We start from the raw sequence: 20,080 nt of genomic DNA, 5'->3' as shown, positions 1-20,080 counted from the left end.
TCATGTGTACAATGTATATGCAATATAAAAGAATTTTGTGTTTAGAATTAAGGCATCCCCAAGATTTCAATATATATAGGCAAATGTTTGAGAATCTAAGATATTCCTATTGTAACTATAACTGCAAATTGTCTCATAAGTAGAAGCTTAAACTATATCTGTTTATTTTAATAATAACAATAATTTTCAGTGATATGTTCATTTCACAATACAACCTTTCTAACTCTATGAGGTACTCCTAATACATCCTCATTTGCAACAAAGGAAACTAAGTGTTAAGGAGATTAAGTCATACAGAGAACTTGGGAACTGGGGTTTGAACCCCGGACTGTGTGATTAAGAGTCATGTTCTGAGTCACTGACTACCTACCCTGATTTAGAACCACAGGCTGAATCAGTCATCAAAAGCCCTATCAAAAGGCTATGTGTCTTTTCGAGCAACACAGCAAAGGATTCACAAATCTCTGTTTACTAGAGAGGTTTTTAGAAAAGAGTAATAATCTGAGTGAAAAATGGCTCTTTGGTTTCATATTATGCAGAGAACTGCATCCTAAGGAGGTATTGGGAATCCGATGGCTCACGATCCAGGGCAACTGAACAAATCCCAGGTATGCATCTTATAGAAGCCTAAGAAGTCAAGATAAGTAAGGCATCCTCCCCGCCCTGGAGGACCTCATTTCATCTTTAAAGACAGCCGTGCACATAAATAGCCATTCTCTGTAGGTGTACCTTCTGCTTAGCTGTATTTAAAGATCACATAAAGATCTTTTTAGAAAATTCAATTTAATAACAATATGGAAAAAGCACCAGATGTAAACATGAAACAGTGTCTCAACTGTAATTTTGCCCACTGGGCACCATTCCTAAAAAGCCCCCACACTTGAGTCAGAAGATTTTTAAGTGAACCTAAGATCCTGGCAGAAAACAGATGTTGGAATTTCTAACAAAAATTCTGAAGTCTTAGCAGGCAGTGGCAATCTGTAGAATTCACAAAATAATCACAAATGAGAACAGAAGCAAAGGCTAACACAAGTACCTAAAACCACAGCAAATAGGGCTGGACAGACACTCAGACTGCAGCAGGCACCAGGAGATAGCATGGGATATTCACAGGGCAGCTACTCTACTAAGTCAAAGATTACAGGATACATAGGAGGTTAAGTTATCCTAAGGGATAAGGGCTCTATATCAAACACCTATTTGTGATCTTCAGAAAGTAATTTAAAAGCTTTAATACTCCAAGCAAAGTCCAGATGAGCTCCATTAAAGGGTAAAGGAAGCCTTTCAGTTCATCTGCAATGAGCGCTGCTCCAAGTTGGCAGAGCTCTGCTATGCCTGTGGCCTCTGGGTGGGTGGGAGGAGAAGAATGAAACATGCATTCATTTGGGCTTTTCCAGAGCTTCCTGAGAGCTTAGTTTTCTCTTGACTGACTCAGAATGCTAATGGAGTCAGCATTGTTTGTATGTGTGGGGGGCCAAGGAAGCCAAAGAGGGCAAGGACAAGCTGGAGTCCTGTGGTGCCACCCACCAAGTCCAGTGCAGTTCAATGTGAGTGGGGAAGGCCATTCAAATCACGGCTTCTCCCTTATCAAGTGGAAAAGGGCAAGCGTGTCAAGTGTGTATGCAACATTCTGCTACTCAGAGAGATATACAAGGGACTTGTTTCTGCTGGCTCATTTCGGGAACTGCCATAGAGCTGAATAATACCCACAGGAGACTGGTTCTAGGACCCCCACGGAGACCAAATGTTGCAGATCTCAGGTCCCTTCAATAAAATGGCAAAATAGTCCTGTAAAACATATATCCTCCATATACTTTAATTATCTCCAGCTACTTCAACACCCAATACAATGCAAACTTTGTAAACATCATATAACTGTATTCTTCTGGGCATGATGACAAGAAAAAAAAAAACACCTGTATGTCTTCAGTGCCTGTATGCTGGGGAGGATGTGGGGTAAAGGGAACACTTCTCCACTGCTGGTGGGAGTGCAAACTGGTACAGTCCCTTTGGATATCAGTATGGCAATTTCTCAAAAAATTAGGAAACAACCTACCTCAAGACCCAGCAATACCACTTTTGGGTATATACCCAAAGGATGCTCAATCGTATCACAAGGACATGTGCTCAACTATGTTCATAGCTGCATTGTTTGTCATAGCCTGAACCTGGAAACAGCCTAAATGCCCCTCAACCAAAGAATGGATAAGGAAAATGTGATACAATGGAGTACTGCACAGCAGAAAAAAATAATGACATCTTAAAATTTGCGGGTGGATTTAAAAAACATGATATTGAGCGAGGTAACCCAGACCCAGAGCGGGAGGGGAAGAGGGAGTGGGGGGAGTGAGAGGGAAATGGGAGGATGGGAGGAGGTGGAAATTTTTAATAAATAAATAAAAAAGAAAAAGAAAAAAAAAAGAAAAGCTGGTTGATAAAAGATCTCCGGTATGCAACCAGCATACAGAGAGTGAGAGAAATGGCTATTTCTGAAAATGTATACAAGTGGAGGTGGGGAAGACAACAGATCTGCCCAAAACAACAAACAGAAGACAACTAAAGCCAAAAGACCAAAGCACATAAAAATACGGCTGCAGAAGCACAGCCTAATCAACGAACAAACCTCCTGGGTCTCAGCCCAAAGAAGTAGGTGCTCATGAATCACCTGATGGAGAATTCCAACAAATATTAAAGCAATGGAAGGAAAGATAAGGTGATGGGTGCAGGGACCAGGAGAGAGGGAAAAACAGTTGTTCAGTGGGTACATAGTTCCAGTTGCACAGATGAAAGTTCCAGAGCCCTGCTATGCAGCAATGACATTTGTTAACAACCATACTTATACTTCAATTATTAAGAGACTAAAAATAGGTTGTTTCAGAGTAGTTCAGAAAACCTGGATATAGATTAAGAAAAATAAAAGACAATCATTAAGACAAATTAAAACCTTCCTTTCCTTGTATAACCACATCTCTTGATGTAAGACAAGAGAAGTTTTTATTTAAGTTTTTATTCTTAAGTCACATAATAAACATGTGGGTACTGGAAAAATGTCTGCTTTGTACAGCAGAGCTTCAGAGCAACTCCACTTTAATTACACACACACACACTCACACACACACACACACACAGACATTTTAAATGCTGAATTCTAAAACACATTTGCCACAAGCCTTTGGGGGTAAGGGACACTCAGTCTTTGCAAACATTTTTAAAGCTATGGCACTACTGCATTTTAAAATTAATTACAGTAGCCTTTTATCACATCAGTTATAACACCTCAGGACTACTAAATGTTATTGTCTCGTGAGCCCCCCTACTCTAATACCCAGAAAACTTCTCTTGAGAAATGTGTAATTTTAAGTAAAAGAAGCTGAAAATATTCTTGGGAAATAATTCCACACAGCATCATTTTCCACTTAATCCAAATAGCACAGGAAGCTTTGCAGAAACTGAAATGAAACCATAGCAACCAACTGAACCTATCATGAGCGATCAGATCAAAAGAACACACAGTACACAACATGTCAACGCCTACCAGCAGCATAATCCTTTCCCAGTTCCTTTGGATCCTTTTTCTAGAATGAAAAAGTCTTTGACCGTGCTCAATACCAGCAATACGTAAAATCCCCTTTACAAGCAGCTACTGTGATTGTCTGGGAATTCTGATTCAGTTAATGCTAAAACTCAAACTAATATTCCAAAATTTAATGATTTTTATTTCAGTCTATTTTACTATTTCATAACACAATAAGAATGGATTCTGCTGTGCAGTGGTGGTGCACACATTTAATCCCAGCAACTGGGAGGCAGAGGTAGGCAGATCTCTGTGAGTTCAAGACCAGACTGGTCTACAAGAGCTAGTTCCAGGACAGCTAGGGCTACACAGAGAAACCCTGTCTTAGAAAAAAAAAAGGAACAAATTCTTCCTACACAATATTCATAAATATGAAGATGAATTAACATAATAGGAATTCCTTGCTTAGCATTTTAGTCAAAAGTCACAATAAATTACATCTTATTGTCTAGTCTCTCACCAGTGATCAACCAGCTTACCAAAAGCTAAACTCAAAGAATGGGACTGAACATGTTTGAAAACTACCAAGTATCTGCTAAAATGAAATAAACTAGGCAATGATGGCATTTGTTAGGCATAAGCTGTTGGTTATACAACTACATAGCCAGGCAGACAATGTACAAACTTACGCAAAGACTAGAAATTACCTTTCTTGGTACATGGACCAATCTTTACCAATTCTCAATGAGAACACAGTTTACATGTGGGACATAAACTAGATGTAAATTTTAGGCATGAGCAGACAAATAACTGTGACTAGCACTGTCTACAAGGTGAACTAGGGATAGACCAGAGAAGCACCTGATTTACTGTCACAGATGCTTTGCTTTTGGTTGAAAAACCTTTCCCACATCTACCTGCCAGTTTCAACACCATAAAGATAGAACAGATGACATGGAGACAAACACTTATTTTAGTAGAGAACCATTGCTGGTTTTCCTTTGACTAGTTAATCAAATTTAATATACATTTTTTTGAGACTAGTGATTAAATCCAGGTCCTTGCTCATAGAAGATCAAGTTATAACACCAACTTACACAAACCCTGGCCCCAAATTGTTTTATACAAATGATCACAAAGTGATCTTACAGTAGGATTTTAGTTTAAATCATTAAATTTTGAACACACTTAATTTGGCTTTCCTCTTTTTGGAGAAGTGAAAATTTAGCCCTTGAGATTTAGTTGGTATAATTACTATCTTTAAAAGCATTAAACAATCGTTTCTCCGCTTTATAAAGATGATATGTCACTATTTTTAAAATATTAATTTTTAAGAGCTCCAATTTTTTAAAAATTGTTTACTCATGTGCCATACCCACTTGTAATATATATTATGTGTTTCATTATTAGTCAAGCTGCTGTTTTAAAAGCTGAACTTCTGTTTCTTAGGTTTTTTGTGCTGTAACAGCTATGCCTCAGCTTTCTCATCTATTAACTGTAAAAGAAAATTCAAAGAAGCAAAAAACCCCAAACCACTAGCATGTACTATATGGACTTACTTTATAGACAAAACTGAATTTTCCAACTGGTTGCCATGAACAGAAATGACAATTACAAGATACTAAATCCATTCAGCCTTCAAGGATGCCAAAGTGGATCTATTGGAGTCCTTGGGTCAGCACATATGGCCAGGCCTGCCTTGTGCATTTATCTCCAAGGTGCCACCCAACAGCATTCTTTCCATGGCTGCCATGATACAAAATAGGCTGAGAAACGCCAAGCGTTACAACACACAAAATACTAGAATGCCTGTTAAGGGATCTGGAGAATAGTTATATTTATAAGATGATTAGGGCTATTAATACTCTGGATTTCCCAAATTTGTGGGGTTTTGTTTTCAAAGAAAAGGAATCACGTTATGAACATATTCCAGGGCTGTGCCTGGTTCCTGAAAAGCAAGTCTTAAAGAGAATTTAGATACTTCCTACTTCACCTCCAAGCAGAAACACAGGTCAGATTCTAGTTCTCCTTGGCAAAGCAACAGCTCAGAGAATCATCACTGAACCAAATTTCTGTCCATTGGTTTTGAAATGTACTGGGGGCTGGCGGAGATGGCCAGCAGATTAGAGCACATTCCGGAGAACTGGGGCTCTGCTCTCAGCACCCACTGCAGATGGCTCACAAAACTCTCTAGCTTCCATCTTAAACCGATTGCTTTATACACATCTAAGACAAGTGAGATCTGAAGACAGACCACCAGTGAATATAAACCATGACAATAATCAAAAATTTTAAAAATGAAGTACCATTTCAGAGTGAGGTACAAATCAAAACCATAACACGATGCCACTCCATACAGCAAGTCTACATCAAAGGCACATGAAGCGCTGGCGAGGGAAAGCTGGACTCGACTTCCTTCTTTGCTACAGAACTGCACTAGTGTAGTCATCTTGGGAAATAATTTGGCAGTCTTTCAAAACTTTTTTTGTTGCTGCTGCTAGGGTCTCTGGTCTGCTAAACACAGATTTTTATCAATGAAGCATGTGCCCAAGACCCCCAAATTGTTTTTAATTTATAATGAGACCCAATCATTTAATTCTTAAGAATATATCCAAAATACAAAACCAGATTTCTTCATAAAATCTGTACATGCGTGATTGTTGTATTTATAGCAACATTAATCACAGAAGCCAGAAAAGTGGGAACAATACAAATGTCTTTTAACTGGGAAGTGAATAAACAAAAAGAAGTGTTCCCATATCCTGGAATATTTGTTATTATTTATTAATAAAAAGGAATAAAATCTGACACATACCACGACACAGATAAAACCTAAAAACATCATGAAAGGAAATCAGCTATTAAACATCACATATTATTTGATTTTGTTCATATGAAATGACATGCATTGCCTGGAGAGTTAGAAAGACCCTGCAACTCTTAGTACACAGAGCCATGCTTGGCTGCCAAGAGGAGATGCTTCAGCGCACCTGGGATGAGCCAAGGCCTTTTTGGCTGGAAAGGGAGGTTGGTGAGAGAGGAAGAAAAGCTACTCGCTCAGCTTTTTTTCCTATCAACTTGACACTTTAGCAAGTCGTCTTTTTGTTGGGTGATGAAAAGAGGGTCTGAGAAGAAGTGAAGTGCAGGAGCAGCGAGGCCTTTGGATGTCCTCAGCAGACAGAAGAACTCTGACCCAGGAGTTCTCGCCGCCTCTGTCTCCGCTACTCCAAGCCCTTAATACTAATTTGCTAGCTGAGAATGCTAACTAATGCCAAGGATCTTAACAGCCAGCCTAGCTATTTACAGTTTTCTCTCCTTGTGAAGCAACTGCATGGGGAGCAATCATCAGAGGATTGCTTGGCTGCAAGAGAAAAGCTGAATCAAAATGTTGAATGCAGACTCTCCCAAAGTATACTCGACTACTACCTCGAGACAAGAATCCTATCAATCCTCACGGCCCTGAGGAGTACCGCAGGGGAGATGTCCAACTGATGAAGCTTATGGCAGATAGGACACATGGCCTCTCCCACTATCTCCATGCAACAATTACCACTGCCAGCACTGGACAGGGCTCCTCTTATACAGGCTGTACAGATTCTCAGACACTGCCTGTGCCCTCTCCCCCAACTGCCAACCAAACATTCTTCTGATCAATCACTGAAGTTGGTAGTTTATAATCCTCATATATTTAAGATATACTGACTTTCATTTTTGCTTAAGGTTAAAATTAATATAATTTTTTTCTAAAAAGAGAACAGCCCCATTGATTTTTTTCTGATTAGGAAATGATATACAAAGTTGGTGAAAACAAAATCAATGAACTTAAAAGGTACAAAATAAAAACCATCTTTAAGTTCAACACTCAGCTAAACCCTGGATATTTTTGTGATCATTCTCTTAGACAACTCTACTTACATATGCACCACAGATACATAATTTTACATAAGTAGGATGATGCTACACATACTGTGCTGTATAATTTTATTTTCAGATTAACATAGGCTATATATGCTTCAGAATTTATCAAATAAGAAGTATGATGTATTTTAAAAGAAAATATAATTTGTCTAAACATGCTTTTTGGTCTTAAAACCTTGTTTTCCATTATTTAAAAATTTCCAAATAATTCCCATCTTGGTCCATGACACAAATGAGGAAGTGGCAAGCACTGCGGCTCTGAACATCTTCTGGCACATGTCCAAATCTGTCCTGGGAAGGTCTGAATCCAGATTTGGGGAATTATCAAGACTCCTGCACATATGACATCGTGTTCTTCTCCCAATTTAGAGACGCTAAAATGACTCAGATTAACAGAAATATTTCTGGAGTTGCCAAATTTGGAGTTTAACACATCTTCTCAAAGTAAACCTATAAGTTATTAAGAAACTCTTTTAAAGATCTTTATAACCAAATGAAAACTGCTTACTAAATTAATTTTCTAGGCTGTGGGCTTCATCTCCAGCAAGGCCAAGCCACATATACATATATACATGCTTGGGGCATGGTCAATGTTGCCTGGCATACATGGTATCCTGGGCTGTATCATCAACACTCCCACATCCACAGTAATTCTGGAGAAAGTTACAGACACTCATTCCACTCAACATCCCTCCTCTTTTCTCTTTCTTTTTTCTTTATTTTTGAGACAGGGTTTCACTGTGTAGCCCTGGCTTTTCTGGAACTAACTCTGTAGACCAGGCTGGTCTTGAATGCACAGAAATCTGCCTGCCTCTGCTGCCCAATCACTCAACATTCTTATTGCTTTGATTAAACTGCAAGCTAAGGTCTCTACTAGAAACCTTCAATGGCTATCATTTCTTAGAGGAAAAATAAATTCTCAGTGTGAGCTACCACAGCATCCTGACTTTTACTGCTCTGTTTCCTGTATCCCTGACCCATATCTGCCTCAACACCAAACATTCCATGTTGTTTTACACATTGGTGTCATGGCCACTTCCTTCCTTCCCAAATGCTCATTTTAATATTTTTCCACCTTTTCTTTTTAAAAATTTTAAATTATTTTTAATTATGTGTTTGTGTCTTATGTGGGTATGCACATGTGTGGATGCCCATGGAGGCCAGAGCCATCATATCTGGAGCTGCCTGAAATGTCTCCTTTCTTCACTCACTGAATGCAGCTTATCAGTTCAGCTATACTGGCTGGTCAGTGTGTCCCAGCTCTGCCTGGCTCCAGTCAGTGACAGGGCTAAGGTATATCTGTTGTGCCTAGCTTCTTACATGGGTTCAGGATATCCAAACACAGCCCCCCCCATGTTTGTCCAGCAAGCACTTTACAGATGGGTCCAATCCCCAGCACTGAGGACTTTAAGTTTTGAGAATTAAGCTATGGGTCAATCCTCAGTGCCTAACAAGAACTCCCTTAATGGCTACAGCCTACCAAGCTGTATTTACTGGTATCCATTTCCCATCCCCCCCTACAAAACCAAACCAAACCAAACCGTACATTTTATGTGCTCACTCAGTTCCCTACAATAGTCCTCTTCCAGAAGAGGCACTACACGGTACCAGGAATAGGTCCTAGCTAGAAAGACACTCAGGGCCTACTTGTACTTCTCTGCAGATGCTCCAGGGTCTGGTCTGGGTAGGCTTGACCTGAATTCATCTTACCATCCTGAAGGGAAGCACACAACTCTGGAATGGCAACTACCCAAGTGAAACCTAACCTTATAGTGAAGCTGATTATCCATTAAGAGAAACAGGGGATCACAAGTCCTTTGTTACACCACAAGTGTACTGACATCCAAGCCATCATTACACATCTGTAGCACTAATGGTATTTCCTTAAATCATTTCACACTGAAGCCAGTAGAGCTGTGATAAGTATCTGATTTTGAGGATCAGATACTTATAGGTAAAAGCATCTCAACTGATAGAAATCAAAAGGATAATAGACTTTAAAATCACCTCTTCTGAAAAGTACCATGTCTGTTACTCTTGTTTTATAAACCAGGAACTCAAACTTCAAAGGTAAATATATATATATAAGTAATATGTGTATTAATGCATAAATATATACATATGTTCATATACATATGTTCATATACATATACACACATATATAAAACAGGTAGATAACCCGAGCCCAAGTCTGTCAGACTTCAAATGTGCAGTATCATTTTATTTGAAAAGTTCTAGCAGGGAGAGCCATTATTTTGTAATAGAATTTTTAAAATCTTAACTTCTTATTTTCTCTGATCTTCCTTTTGTTTTTCAATCTATTCATTTTAAATGATTCATTTGGCCTTATTCCTTATTGTAAACATATACTTAAGATTTTTCTCCTAAGTAAAATTAAACTCAGAGGCTAAAGCTACTGCTAACAAGGCATTCATTATATCAGAGGGACCACAGTAACAGAACCCAGGGACCGTCACACCAGATTTAATCCCGTATCTGGTTAAATATCTGACACTGTTATATGTTTCTTGGGGCTTTGTTGTGATTTTGTGTTTGCTATTTCCAAGAAAACTCTTGGACAGAATCCAGGCAAGTGTGCCCTGAATTAAATGTTTGGCTCAGGAGAACAACAGCAAGAATAATGTTCAGCAGTAATCTTACCTGTCTGCACACTTTAGTTACTCGGGGTGAGAACATAAATAGCTGTTGGCATAAACTGTGAGTAATACATTTGTTGAGTTATAAACAGCTTCTCACATTTACCCAATTTCAATAAAAATAGAATTTCTCAAATAAAAGACAAGTTTTTTGTTGTTGTTGTTGTTTAAGTTGAAGTGGGTTGCTGCTGGAACATGGTCGAAGGATGGAGTCCTATGAGTAGAATTCTGAGTGTGAGAAAACTCAAAAAAAAAAAAAAAAGCAAGAGTCTTATGACCCCAGTTTCTTCAACAACATGGAATTGTTCTTTTTTATTGTTGTTTGGTTTTTGGAGACAGAATTTCTCTGTGCGACAGCTCTGACTGTCCTGGAACTTTCTTTGCAGACCAGGCTGGTCTCGAACCCATGGAGATCCACCTGCCTCGGTCTCCTGAGTGCTGGAACAACAGGCGTGTGCCACCACTGCCCAGCTGGAATTGTTCTTGAAATGTGCTTTCATGGCCCTTTAAAGTATAGAGGTAGCAATGAGTTCACTGCAGACTCCTCATTACAACTTGATGTTGTTTCTATGCCTCTAAGGAAAAACTTGTTTGTGCCACACGCAGCTTGCCCTTGTGATTATATACTCAGGTGATCTTTCTTAACCCTCAAGATACAGACTGTCGGGGGCTGGAGAGATGGCTCAGAGGGTAAGAGCACCGGCTGCTCTTCCGGAGATCCCAAGTTCAATTCCCAGCAACCACATGGTGGCTCACAACTATCTGTAATAAGACCTGGTGCCTTCCTTGCCAGCATTGTAGGCTTAATAAATCAATCAATCAATCAATCAATCAATCAATCAATCTAAAAAAAGATACAGACTGTCTGATGCTCTGAATAAAGTTAGTTATTGCATGAGGCTATCCTTATAAGTACCACCTATAAGGACTTGCATCTCCATTCTCCCAGATCCACTGCTTCTAGAGTGGTAAACAGGCGGCGACTGTGCAGACAACCATAAGTGTTGAGAGTTTATCAGGCAGTGACAGCAAAGAGAGAGCAGGTGCTTGCTATCTGAACAGTCACTTCATGTGGTTACTCTCATTAGCTCTCCATATCTTCCAGACCTTTCTATTTCACTAGTCTCAAGGTGTGGATGAAAATTTAGAGCCAAATAATCTAGCACAGTACTTGAAATGACAAACTCAGTAGGACAGGTTAAACAACAGATCAGAAACAGCAGAGCATTGGGGTAGGAGCTACTCACTGGCACGATGCCTGGAGAGCATGCGCAAGACCAGGGAAGCGAAAGCCTGAGAGGAAACGTTCAAACTGAACTTGACAAGTTTTCTTCTAGAGAGGTACAAAGCTTATGGTATATATTCTGTGTGTTTCTGTATGCCAGAGGACAACTTTTAAGGCTGTCCTTATAAGTACCACCTATAAGGACTGTTTCTTTGAGACAGAGTCTCACCAAGCAGGCTAGGTTGGCTGATCAGAGAGCTGTCTCTGCCTTCCCAGCACTGGGAATACAGGAGTGTTTACCGAGCCTAGCGTGTGTGCATGTGATTGTGTATGTGACAAAGTTTTAATATGTAGCCCTGGGTGGTCTGGAATTCAGTGTAAACCACACTGGTCTACGTGTTTGGCAACTGAGGAATCTCCCCTGACCAGTGAAGTATGTGTTTTAAAAATTAGTTCCTGAACTGATGGGGTATTTCAGTGATCACTATAAAGCCCTAGGTTTGATTCCCAGCACTGAGAAAAACAATATGTCTTAAAATTATGAAAATCACTAGAAAAGCATGTTTTCAGCTGAATTTCTTAAGTTACATTATATTACTTCATGTTTACTTCCTTAAACTGTAATTAATCCAAAGGTCAAATTAACCCACAGGAAGCCTCCAAATCACTGGGAAACAGGCAGATCATAGTAAGTACCAAACAGCACATTTTCCTTATCTGCAAGCTATGAGCTCAATGGAGCAGCTCCCCTCCTTTTTACTATGGCAATTACAACCATGGGAACATGTGGACACTACCCCATTCTCTACATTACTTGCAGAGACCCTTGGGGAAGGAAGTACAAGAGATGCCAATGAAAGGAAGCCATGTTTTCTCAGTACTGTGTCCTGTCACCTCTACAATCTTACTAATCACTGGAGACTAGGCCCTACTTTATTGGCCAGGCTGGCCTTGAACTACTGGACCTGAATAATCCTTCTGCCTCAGTCTCCCCAGCCAGTCTATACTCCTGACAACTATACGAGATTCCAAGATGATCATTTATGGAGACAAAGCTGGTCTCAGGAGATCCTTACACATTTACCAATCCAAGCAATTGCATAAAATTAAAAAGGTAACTTCTGAAAACACCCAAGAGATAGGACTGGCTTGGCTATATGAAATACACAAATGGAAATTCCTCTTGATTACTAGGTAATACAGTACAGTATCTAAGGCTTTGGAGATCTATGCAAAGGTATAAAATAGAAAAAGTCAGGCCAGGTGGTAGTGGTACACACCTTCAATTCCAGCACTTGGGAGGCAGAGGCAGTGGGTCTTAGTGAGTTCAAGGCCAGCCTGGTCTACAAAGCTAGTTCCAGGACAGTCAGTAGTGTTACACAGAAAAACCTTGTCTCGAAAAAAAAAACAAAAAACCAACTAAACAAAAAAAGATATAGATCCAGAACACTAAAGGAAAATTATAAAACCAAGTTAATTTTTGAAGTTTATGTTAAAAATAATAAACTTATTTTAAAGGCAAACTATATATTTGCTATAAGATTCAGTGTGTGCTAATGGAGTACTACACAGCAGAAAACAATGACACCTTGAAATTTGTGAGCAAATGGACAGATCCCTAGAAAACACATTGAGTGAGAGAACACAAATCCAGAAAGACAAATACTCACTCATAAGTGGCGTTAGACATAAGGCAAAGAAAACCAGCCTACAATTCACAATCCCAGAGAAGCTAGACAACAAGAAGGACCCTAAGAGCGACATACATGGATCTAAACTACATGGGATTTAGAAAAAACAAGATCTCCTGAGTAAACTGGGAGCATGAGGACCATGGGAGAGGGTAAAGGGGGAGGGAAGGGGAAAGGGGGGGAGTAGAGAAAAATATATAGATCAATGGTGTAGGAGGTTCTTCTGTTTATGTGTTGCTTTCATTGACTAATGAATAAAGAAACTGCTTTGGGCCTGAGAGGGCAGAACTTAGGTAGGCAGAGAAGACAGAACTGAATGCTGGGAAGAAGGGCAGAGTGAGAGACACCATGGATTTTCTGCCTGAGACGGACACTGGTTAGAATCTTGCCGGTAAGTCACAGTCACATGGCAATACATAGATTAATAGAAATGGGTTAAATTAAGATGTAAGAATTAATCAGCCGGGCGGTGGTGGCGCACGTCTTTAATCCCAGCACTGGGGAGGCAGAGGCAGGCGGATCTCTGTGAGTTCAAGACCAGCCTAGTGTACAAGAGCTAGTTCCAGGACAGGCTCCAAAACCACAGAGAAACCCTGTCTCAAAAATAAAAACAAAAACAAAAAAAAATCCCATAAAAAAAAAAAAAAAAAAAAAAAAAAAAAAAAAAAAGAAAAGAAAAAAAAACAAACAAACAAAAAAGGAATTAATCAATAAGAAACTAGAGCTAATGGGCTAAGCAGTGTTTTATGAATACAATTTCTGTGTGATTATTTCGGGTGTAAGCTAGCCAGGTGGCCGGGACAAATAAAGGGGCTGCCTCTTCCTTGTAACAAGCCCCCCCCCTCCTTATAACAGATCAATAAAAACAATAAAAAAGATGAAAAGATTTAGTGTGTGCTGTAAGAAAAGGTAGGAGCAAATAAATGTTACAAGGACCTAAAACCTAAGAGAAAAAAAACAAAACAACTTGTAGATTCTGTAAAACCAGACTGGACAACAGTATTGCCAGCTAAGAAGGGGGATGGAGACATAGGCTATCTGGAAGGAAAGCATTGAGCTCGGTTTTGAACATATTGGTCTTGATGGACCTACTGAGGACCCTGAGGTGTAAGATTTGTTCCTTTTTAGAGAGTCCTTGGCCAACACAACAAATGCACAATGAACACAGATGGCAATGAACTAGATAAGCCATTTACCACAAATAGATCGTACACTATGTTAAAAACAAGACAAACTGACATGAATTGGGAGAATTATCAGTTGCAGTGGGAGTAAGAGGTAATAATAACACATTTCAATACAACTTCTATTTCATATTTTTCCTAACAGTACCCTGCCATACATCTAGTTTAAAATGTGAAGACTATTATATTTCAATGCATAAATTACTAAAAATACACCTTCATGAATTCCTTCTCCTACCCTTGCCCACAGCTTTCTTTACTCAGTGTTTCTTTCCATGTAAGAATCATGTAATGAAAAAAATTATTTTCAGTAACAAAAGACAGACTATAGGTTCTTACAGACTTTTCAATTAAAAACACTCTGGAGTAGTGGTGCATGTCTTTAACCTCAGCATTCAGGAGACAGGCAGGCAGATAATCTGAGCTCGAGGCCAGCCTAGTCTACAGAGTGGGTTCCAGGACAGTCAAGGTTACACCAAAAAACCCTGTCTTAAAAAAAAAAAAAAAAAGAAAAACAACCCATCATTCCCTTCAAACTAATGTCCAACTGCTCTCTAATCTCGATGGATGGCAAAGAAGTTGAATGACAGGGCAGAAAGGTGAGGAGCAGGAAGACTTGGGCAGTCAGGGGGTTACTTTACTCCAAATCAAATCTGTGGTCCTTGAATATTTGATGGTCTGGAGTCCGGGGAAACTACACAATGACTGCACCCTAAGATGAGAGTAAAACTGATTTTAAGCTACTGACATCTTAGAACTTACACATGATCTTAGAGAGAAACAAGGAAACGGCAGCCAAAGGAGCAGAATTTTGTTCTTTCTCCTTCCAAGATACCCTGGTCCATTGGTTGTTACATCAAGGCTCATTTATCCTAGACAATCACGTGACTGCCACATATGGAAATTCAGTGGTGCAGAATTCTGGTATAAAGTTAAAGAATAGAAAGACAAAGAAACTGACCTCAAAAACTGCAGATGCAAGAAACAGAGGCGGCGGATCTCTGTGAGCTCAAGGTTAGCCAGCCTGGTCTGCAGAACAAGTTCCAGGACAGGCTCCAAAAAGCTTCGCAGAGAAACCCTGTCCCGAAAAACAAACAAACAAACTAACAGAAACAAAACAAAACAAAAAAATCCTGCAGATGCAGCTGAGTGATGCACAGGTCTTGTGTTTGAGGTCCCCAAAGCAGAGAAAGTAGAAACAAAACCAGAAAATTGGAAAAGTAAACTTCTGTAATTCTGTGATTTTTCTACAAATCAGTCTTCTGGTAAAATGGGTAGGTAAATAAACAAAGATATTTGGGTTGCCAAAATAGATACCTTCCCCTGTATACCACAATTAAAATTAATAAGCAACACAAGTAGTTGAAGGGAGAGTTATATGTCATAATTTGTATCAAAAGGCAAAGTTGCACAAATACTATGAGAAATTCTTCTTTCCAAGAATACAGAGGACTCAGAATTCAGTATGAAATAATACTGAATTATATCAGTCAAGTTATCAGAAAGATGAATTGATCCTCATCTATGGATGAGAATGAACTCTATGCTCACTCATAGAGGCGGGGCAGCTGAAGAAAGAGTCAGGCTAAAGCCCTGGCATTTTTCTACCTTCTGTGAGCTATGGTTTCTTCACCACTTCCTTAGGAAGTTACCCTTGCTCTTTAGTCTCCTCAAAGGGACAGTGTGGATAACCCAGGAAGAAAGGGACGAAGACAACAAGCCATTACTCTGAGCCTTGGGGCAGCAGGAAGGCAGTATGTAAAAGCACACTCTAAGTCTGACAAACTTAAACTACTAGCACAACTTACTGCATGTGTGACCACGGTTGGCAATGTTAATCAACCTCCAGGCCCCCTCTGTTTCCTCAACTGTAAAGTGAAAATAATATAGAGAATCGTCTTGAAGATTAAGTACACTTAGAAGTCTGGCACAAGGAAAGCCGAGTGAACAGCCATGTTACTGCCTTTCTGCTCCTATGACTGATCTAAGTGCAGGGCCAATGGAAATACTTGTTTCTAGGCACCACACTTCAGCTAGGAACAGCCAAAATCGTAGAGAAGAGCCAAGAGTTCAAGAAAAGTTACTTCAACCAAAATACAACTTAAGAAATGACATTGGCTTTAGGTTCATCAGTTACAAAGAACTTCTTTTGGTATCTTTCCTTATTTGAGAAATAGATGGAAGCTGACCCAGCAAGACAGAGAGCAAGGGAATGACGGAAGGAAGCAACTATAACAAACATGCTTTAAAGTGTCTGAATCCTTACTCCCCGAGGGTTACCATTCACGGACAGTTTTTAAAGGGTCTCAAAGCTATTAAAATGGGGTAATTAGGCCCCAAGAAAACAAGAACCAATTCAATTACTTGCTGGATGTCTTTAAAGTCCTCTATTAACAAGATTTAAAATGAAACACAGTTATAATTGTAGGTCCAGGACCAACCTTAAAGCCAAAGTGTATGTTCCTGGCTGTCGCTGGCTCTCCCGGATGAGGTAGCTCCCCTCAGCCACACTCAAGAGCTGGTCAGTCTCTTCTCTAGAGATCATGCCATGAAACCTATGGAAAAAAGTCAGTCAGAGACCTGGCTCTCCACAGTTTTTAATATAACAGGACAAAACGTGACCTCTCCCTCACCTGTTGCTCTCAGTTACCCCGTGGAAGGAAGCACCTGAGTTTAACTGTGCTTGTGATTCTATGGGCCTGGCCCCTGGCCAGCTTCTCTGTGATAAGAACAGCACCAAAGCAGCTACTGAGTCTAGTTCCCAGCCAGGGAGCAAAATCAACATCCATCTAAGGCAGGGTTCAACACCTGTAACCATTTGACCATATGGTCAAATTCCACAGAATTTATCTCATTTCTTCTTCCCAGTTGGTGCTATGATCCAAGCTTCTGGCTGGAAGTCCATGCTGGCAACTTCCCAGGCCCCTGGCTGTCTTTAATTGGCATGATCACCCAATAATGTGCTTAATGTGCATTGCTGAATACTCAGACCACAAGCAACAGCACTTGCTTTGGCTTCCTGTCCAAACCCTATCTTTCATTAACAAAGAAAAAAAGGAAGACTAAACACAAATAATAAATGCATCTTTTATGGAAAGATTCATTTACAACAACCCGATACAGAACACAGAAAGTAAAGCAGCAGTGGTAGCAAACATCTAAACTATGGAATCACTTTACACCTGTATGAGGATTTTCAGTTCGTGAAGTTATATGCCATGTCCTTTTAGAACTCAAAGACTATAAAGGAGTACAGGCCACGCCACCCCAAATGTGTTGCTTTAGTATGTTATCTTCTGACAGCACGAGACAACAGCCAGTACCAGGAAAAGTCTTTCTGAGCTCTCTTTATCTACCTAAGGACAAACTATCAGAAAAGGACCTGAATCCCAGCAGACTCCTGGGAGACTGAGTCTCATCCAGAAGAGGAGACATAAATGTAACACTACACAAACCGGGCGGTGGTGGTACACATTTTTAATCCCAGCAGAGACAAGAGGATCTCTGTGAAATTGAGGCCAGCCTGGTCTACAGAGTGATTTCCAGGACAGCCAGAGCTGTTACAGAGAAACTCTGTCTTCAAAACAACAACAACAACAAAAAAGGTAACACAGGCCACACACAAACTTGCCTATCTCTCCCATTCCTTTTCCTAAGGGAAAAAAATCATAGTTCCCAGAAATCATTAAGGACATTAAAAACTACTGAAAAATAACTAAGGAATAACATATGAATAGACAACCTCTGACATTGCAGTGGGTCTTCACGACTTGTTCTGTGATGCCCTTGTCTGCACTTTGTATGCACCATGCCATAAGTGAATCAAGTTGGCAAAACGTGCTAGCTGTCTAAAACAAAGATCGATTACCTTAAAAGGCAATCAAATTCAAATTATGGAACACACTTTAATAATGAAATTTAAAGAACCTTAAAAGGATTCATACCAAGTGGTCCAATATTTGTATCCCTTTAAATGGTATGCAGTGAGAGGTTCTGAGAGTTACTATTAGCATTAGAGAGTAATCCTCCCTAACCCATAATCTCCAGCAGAAAACCTGATCCACTTCGGTGTCCAGTTCTCCTGATGAGAGAGCAACTGAGTAACTCTTAAGACTGAAAGGACAGGTTCTCAGCTATGTGATCACTCTCACCTCAGCGCACAGGCAGGCTGCCTATGGACCATTCCAAGACTAAAAAAAACACACCTGGAATTGTAAATAATTTATAAATACTTGCTGTATACATTGTTATTTGATATTACCCCAATGAAAAACAAAGATTTTTATCTGGAGCAGTGGTTCTCAACCTGTGAAGAGCAACCCCTTGGGGGTTGAATAACCCTTTCACGGGGGTTGCCTAAGACCACTGGAAAGCATAGATATTTACATTACAGTTCGTGACAGTAGCAGGATTACAGTTATGAAGGAGCAATAAAAACTGGACCAAGGGGTAACGGTATTAGGAAGGTTAAGAATGACTGATCTGCTTTCCGGTGATTGCCCACGCCTTTAATCCTAGCACTCAGGAGGCAGAAGCAGGCAGATCTCTGTGAGTTCGAGATCACCCTGATCTACACAGCAAATTCCAGCACAGGCTCCAAAGCTACATAGAGAAACCCTGTCACGAAAAGCAAAACCAAGAACAAAACAAAACGAAAAAGGGAGGGGGTGTGTTTTTTTTTTACTCTTTTGTTCAAAGTGCTATATTACTATTTCTCAATAATAAGAAAAATTAAGAATTTGGACATTAAAACAACATTTTGAATAATTTTTAGTATAGCCTGTTGCCCAAACATAGAACTAAAACGAAGTCAATTTAAAAAATGTTATACCCCCAGTCACTGAGCCGCCGCCGAGGACTCAGTTGCCTCCCCCTCGAGCCCCCTCGCTTCCCGANCCGCCTTCTCCCGCAGCCGCCTTCCGCAGGCCGTTTCCACCGAGGAAAAGGAATCGTATCGTATGTCCGCTATTCAGAACCTCCACTCTTTCGACCCCTTTGCTGATGCAAGTAAGGGTGATGACCTGCTTCCTGCTGGCACTGAGGATTATATCCATATAAGAATTCAACAGAGAAACGGCAGGAAGACCCTTACCACTGTCCAAGGGATCGCTGATGATTACGATAAAAAGAAACTAGTGAAGGCATTTAAGAAGAAATTTGCCTGCAATGGTACTGTAATTGAGCATCCAGAATATGGAGAAGTAATTCAGCTACAGGGTGACCAGCGCAAGAACATATGCCAGTTCCTAATAGAGATTGGACTGGCTAAGGACGATCAGCTGAAGGTTCATGGGTTTTAAGTGCTTGTGACTCTGAAGCTTAAGTGAGGATTTCCTTGCAATGAGTAGAATTTCCCTCCTGTCCCTTGTCACAAGTTTAAAAACCTCACAGCTTGTATAATGTAACCATTTGGGGTCCGCTTTTAACTTGGACTAGTGTAACTCCTTCATGCAATAAACTGAAAAGAGCCATAAAAAATGTTATAATGCTCATTATCAATATTAAGCAGAAAACTCAAGCTGCAAATGTGTATGTACAGATATAAATTCTGTAAAACCTGAAAGGGACTGCTGCATGGGCACATGCCAGAAATTCCACCACAGAAGGAAGCAGGACTTCACAGTGGTGCTCTAGCTTAATAAATAGCATTAAGAAGACATCTTCAGAAGATAGTGTACAAAATTTTTTAATATGTCTCTGGATAACATGAATCACTTTTTTTTTTTGGAAAGAGACTACATAATATTGAAAACTAGAAAAAAAGGGGCAATATATAATAAAATGTCTGAACCCATTGAATCTATTTGTATGTTTTATTGCATTAGTACCTAAATATATACACTTTCTTGATATTAATCTATGAGTAAGCATTTACATGGCTTGCTTCTTAT

General features: G+C 39.8%; 2 protein-coding genes across 2 annotated transcripts in view; one reads left to right on the top strand and one right to left on the bottom strand.

Moving 5' to 3' along the window:
- The window catches only part of Chn1 (chimerin 1), an 81,012-nt gene extending 64,309 nt beyond the window's left edge, over positions 1-16,703 (bottom strand). Inside the window, exon 1 of the mRNA XM_050123501.1 lies at positions 16,631-16,703. The gene's annotated coding sequence lies outside the window, so the exon portion shown is untranslated. The remainder of the gene's footprint in view (positions 1-16,630) is intronic.
- Positions 16,704-19,082: 2,379 nt separating this feature from the next.
- Positions 19,083-19,661, top strand: LOC126489318 (eukaryotic translation initiation factor 1). The gene has a single exon (XM_050123514.1). The coding sequence runs from the start codon at positions 19,148-19,150 to the stop codon at positions 19,487-19,489; it is 342 nt and encodes a 113-aa protein (XP_049979471.1). The 5' UTR covers positions 19,083-19,147; the 3' UTR covers positions 19,490-19,661.
- The last annotated feature ends 419 nt before the right edge of the window (positions 19,662-20,080 follow it).

This window comes from Alexandromys fortis, unplaced genomic scaffold, assembly GCF_014885135.2.
Source record: "Alexandromys fortis isolate MF-2015 unplaced genomic scaffold, M_Fortis_MF-2015_v1.1 scaffold_8_9099976_23576923, whole genome shotgun sequence".
Classification (NCBI taxonomy): Eukaryota; Metazoa; Chordata; class Mammalia; order Rodentia; family Cricetidae; genus Alexandromys; species Alexandromys fortis.
This window is presented reverse-complemented; position numbering and strand designations above follow the sequence as displayed.

What these genes read in the sequence shown, in the direction of transcription:
- LOC126489318 (XM_050123514.1), top strand. Translation starts at nt 19,148, where the DNA reads ATGTCCGCTATTCAGAACCTCCACTCTTTCGACCCCTTTGCTGATGCA.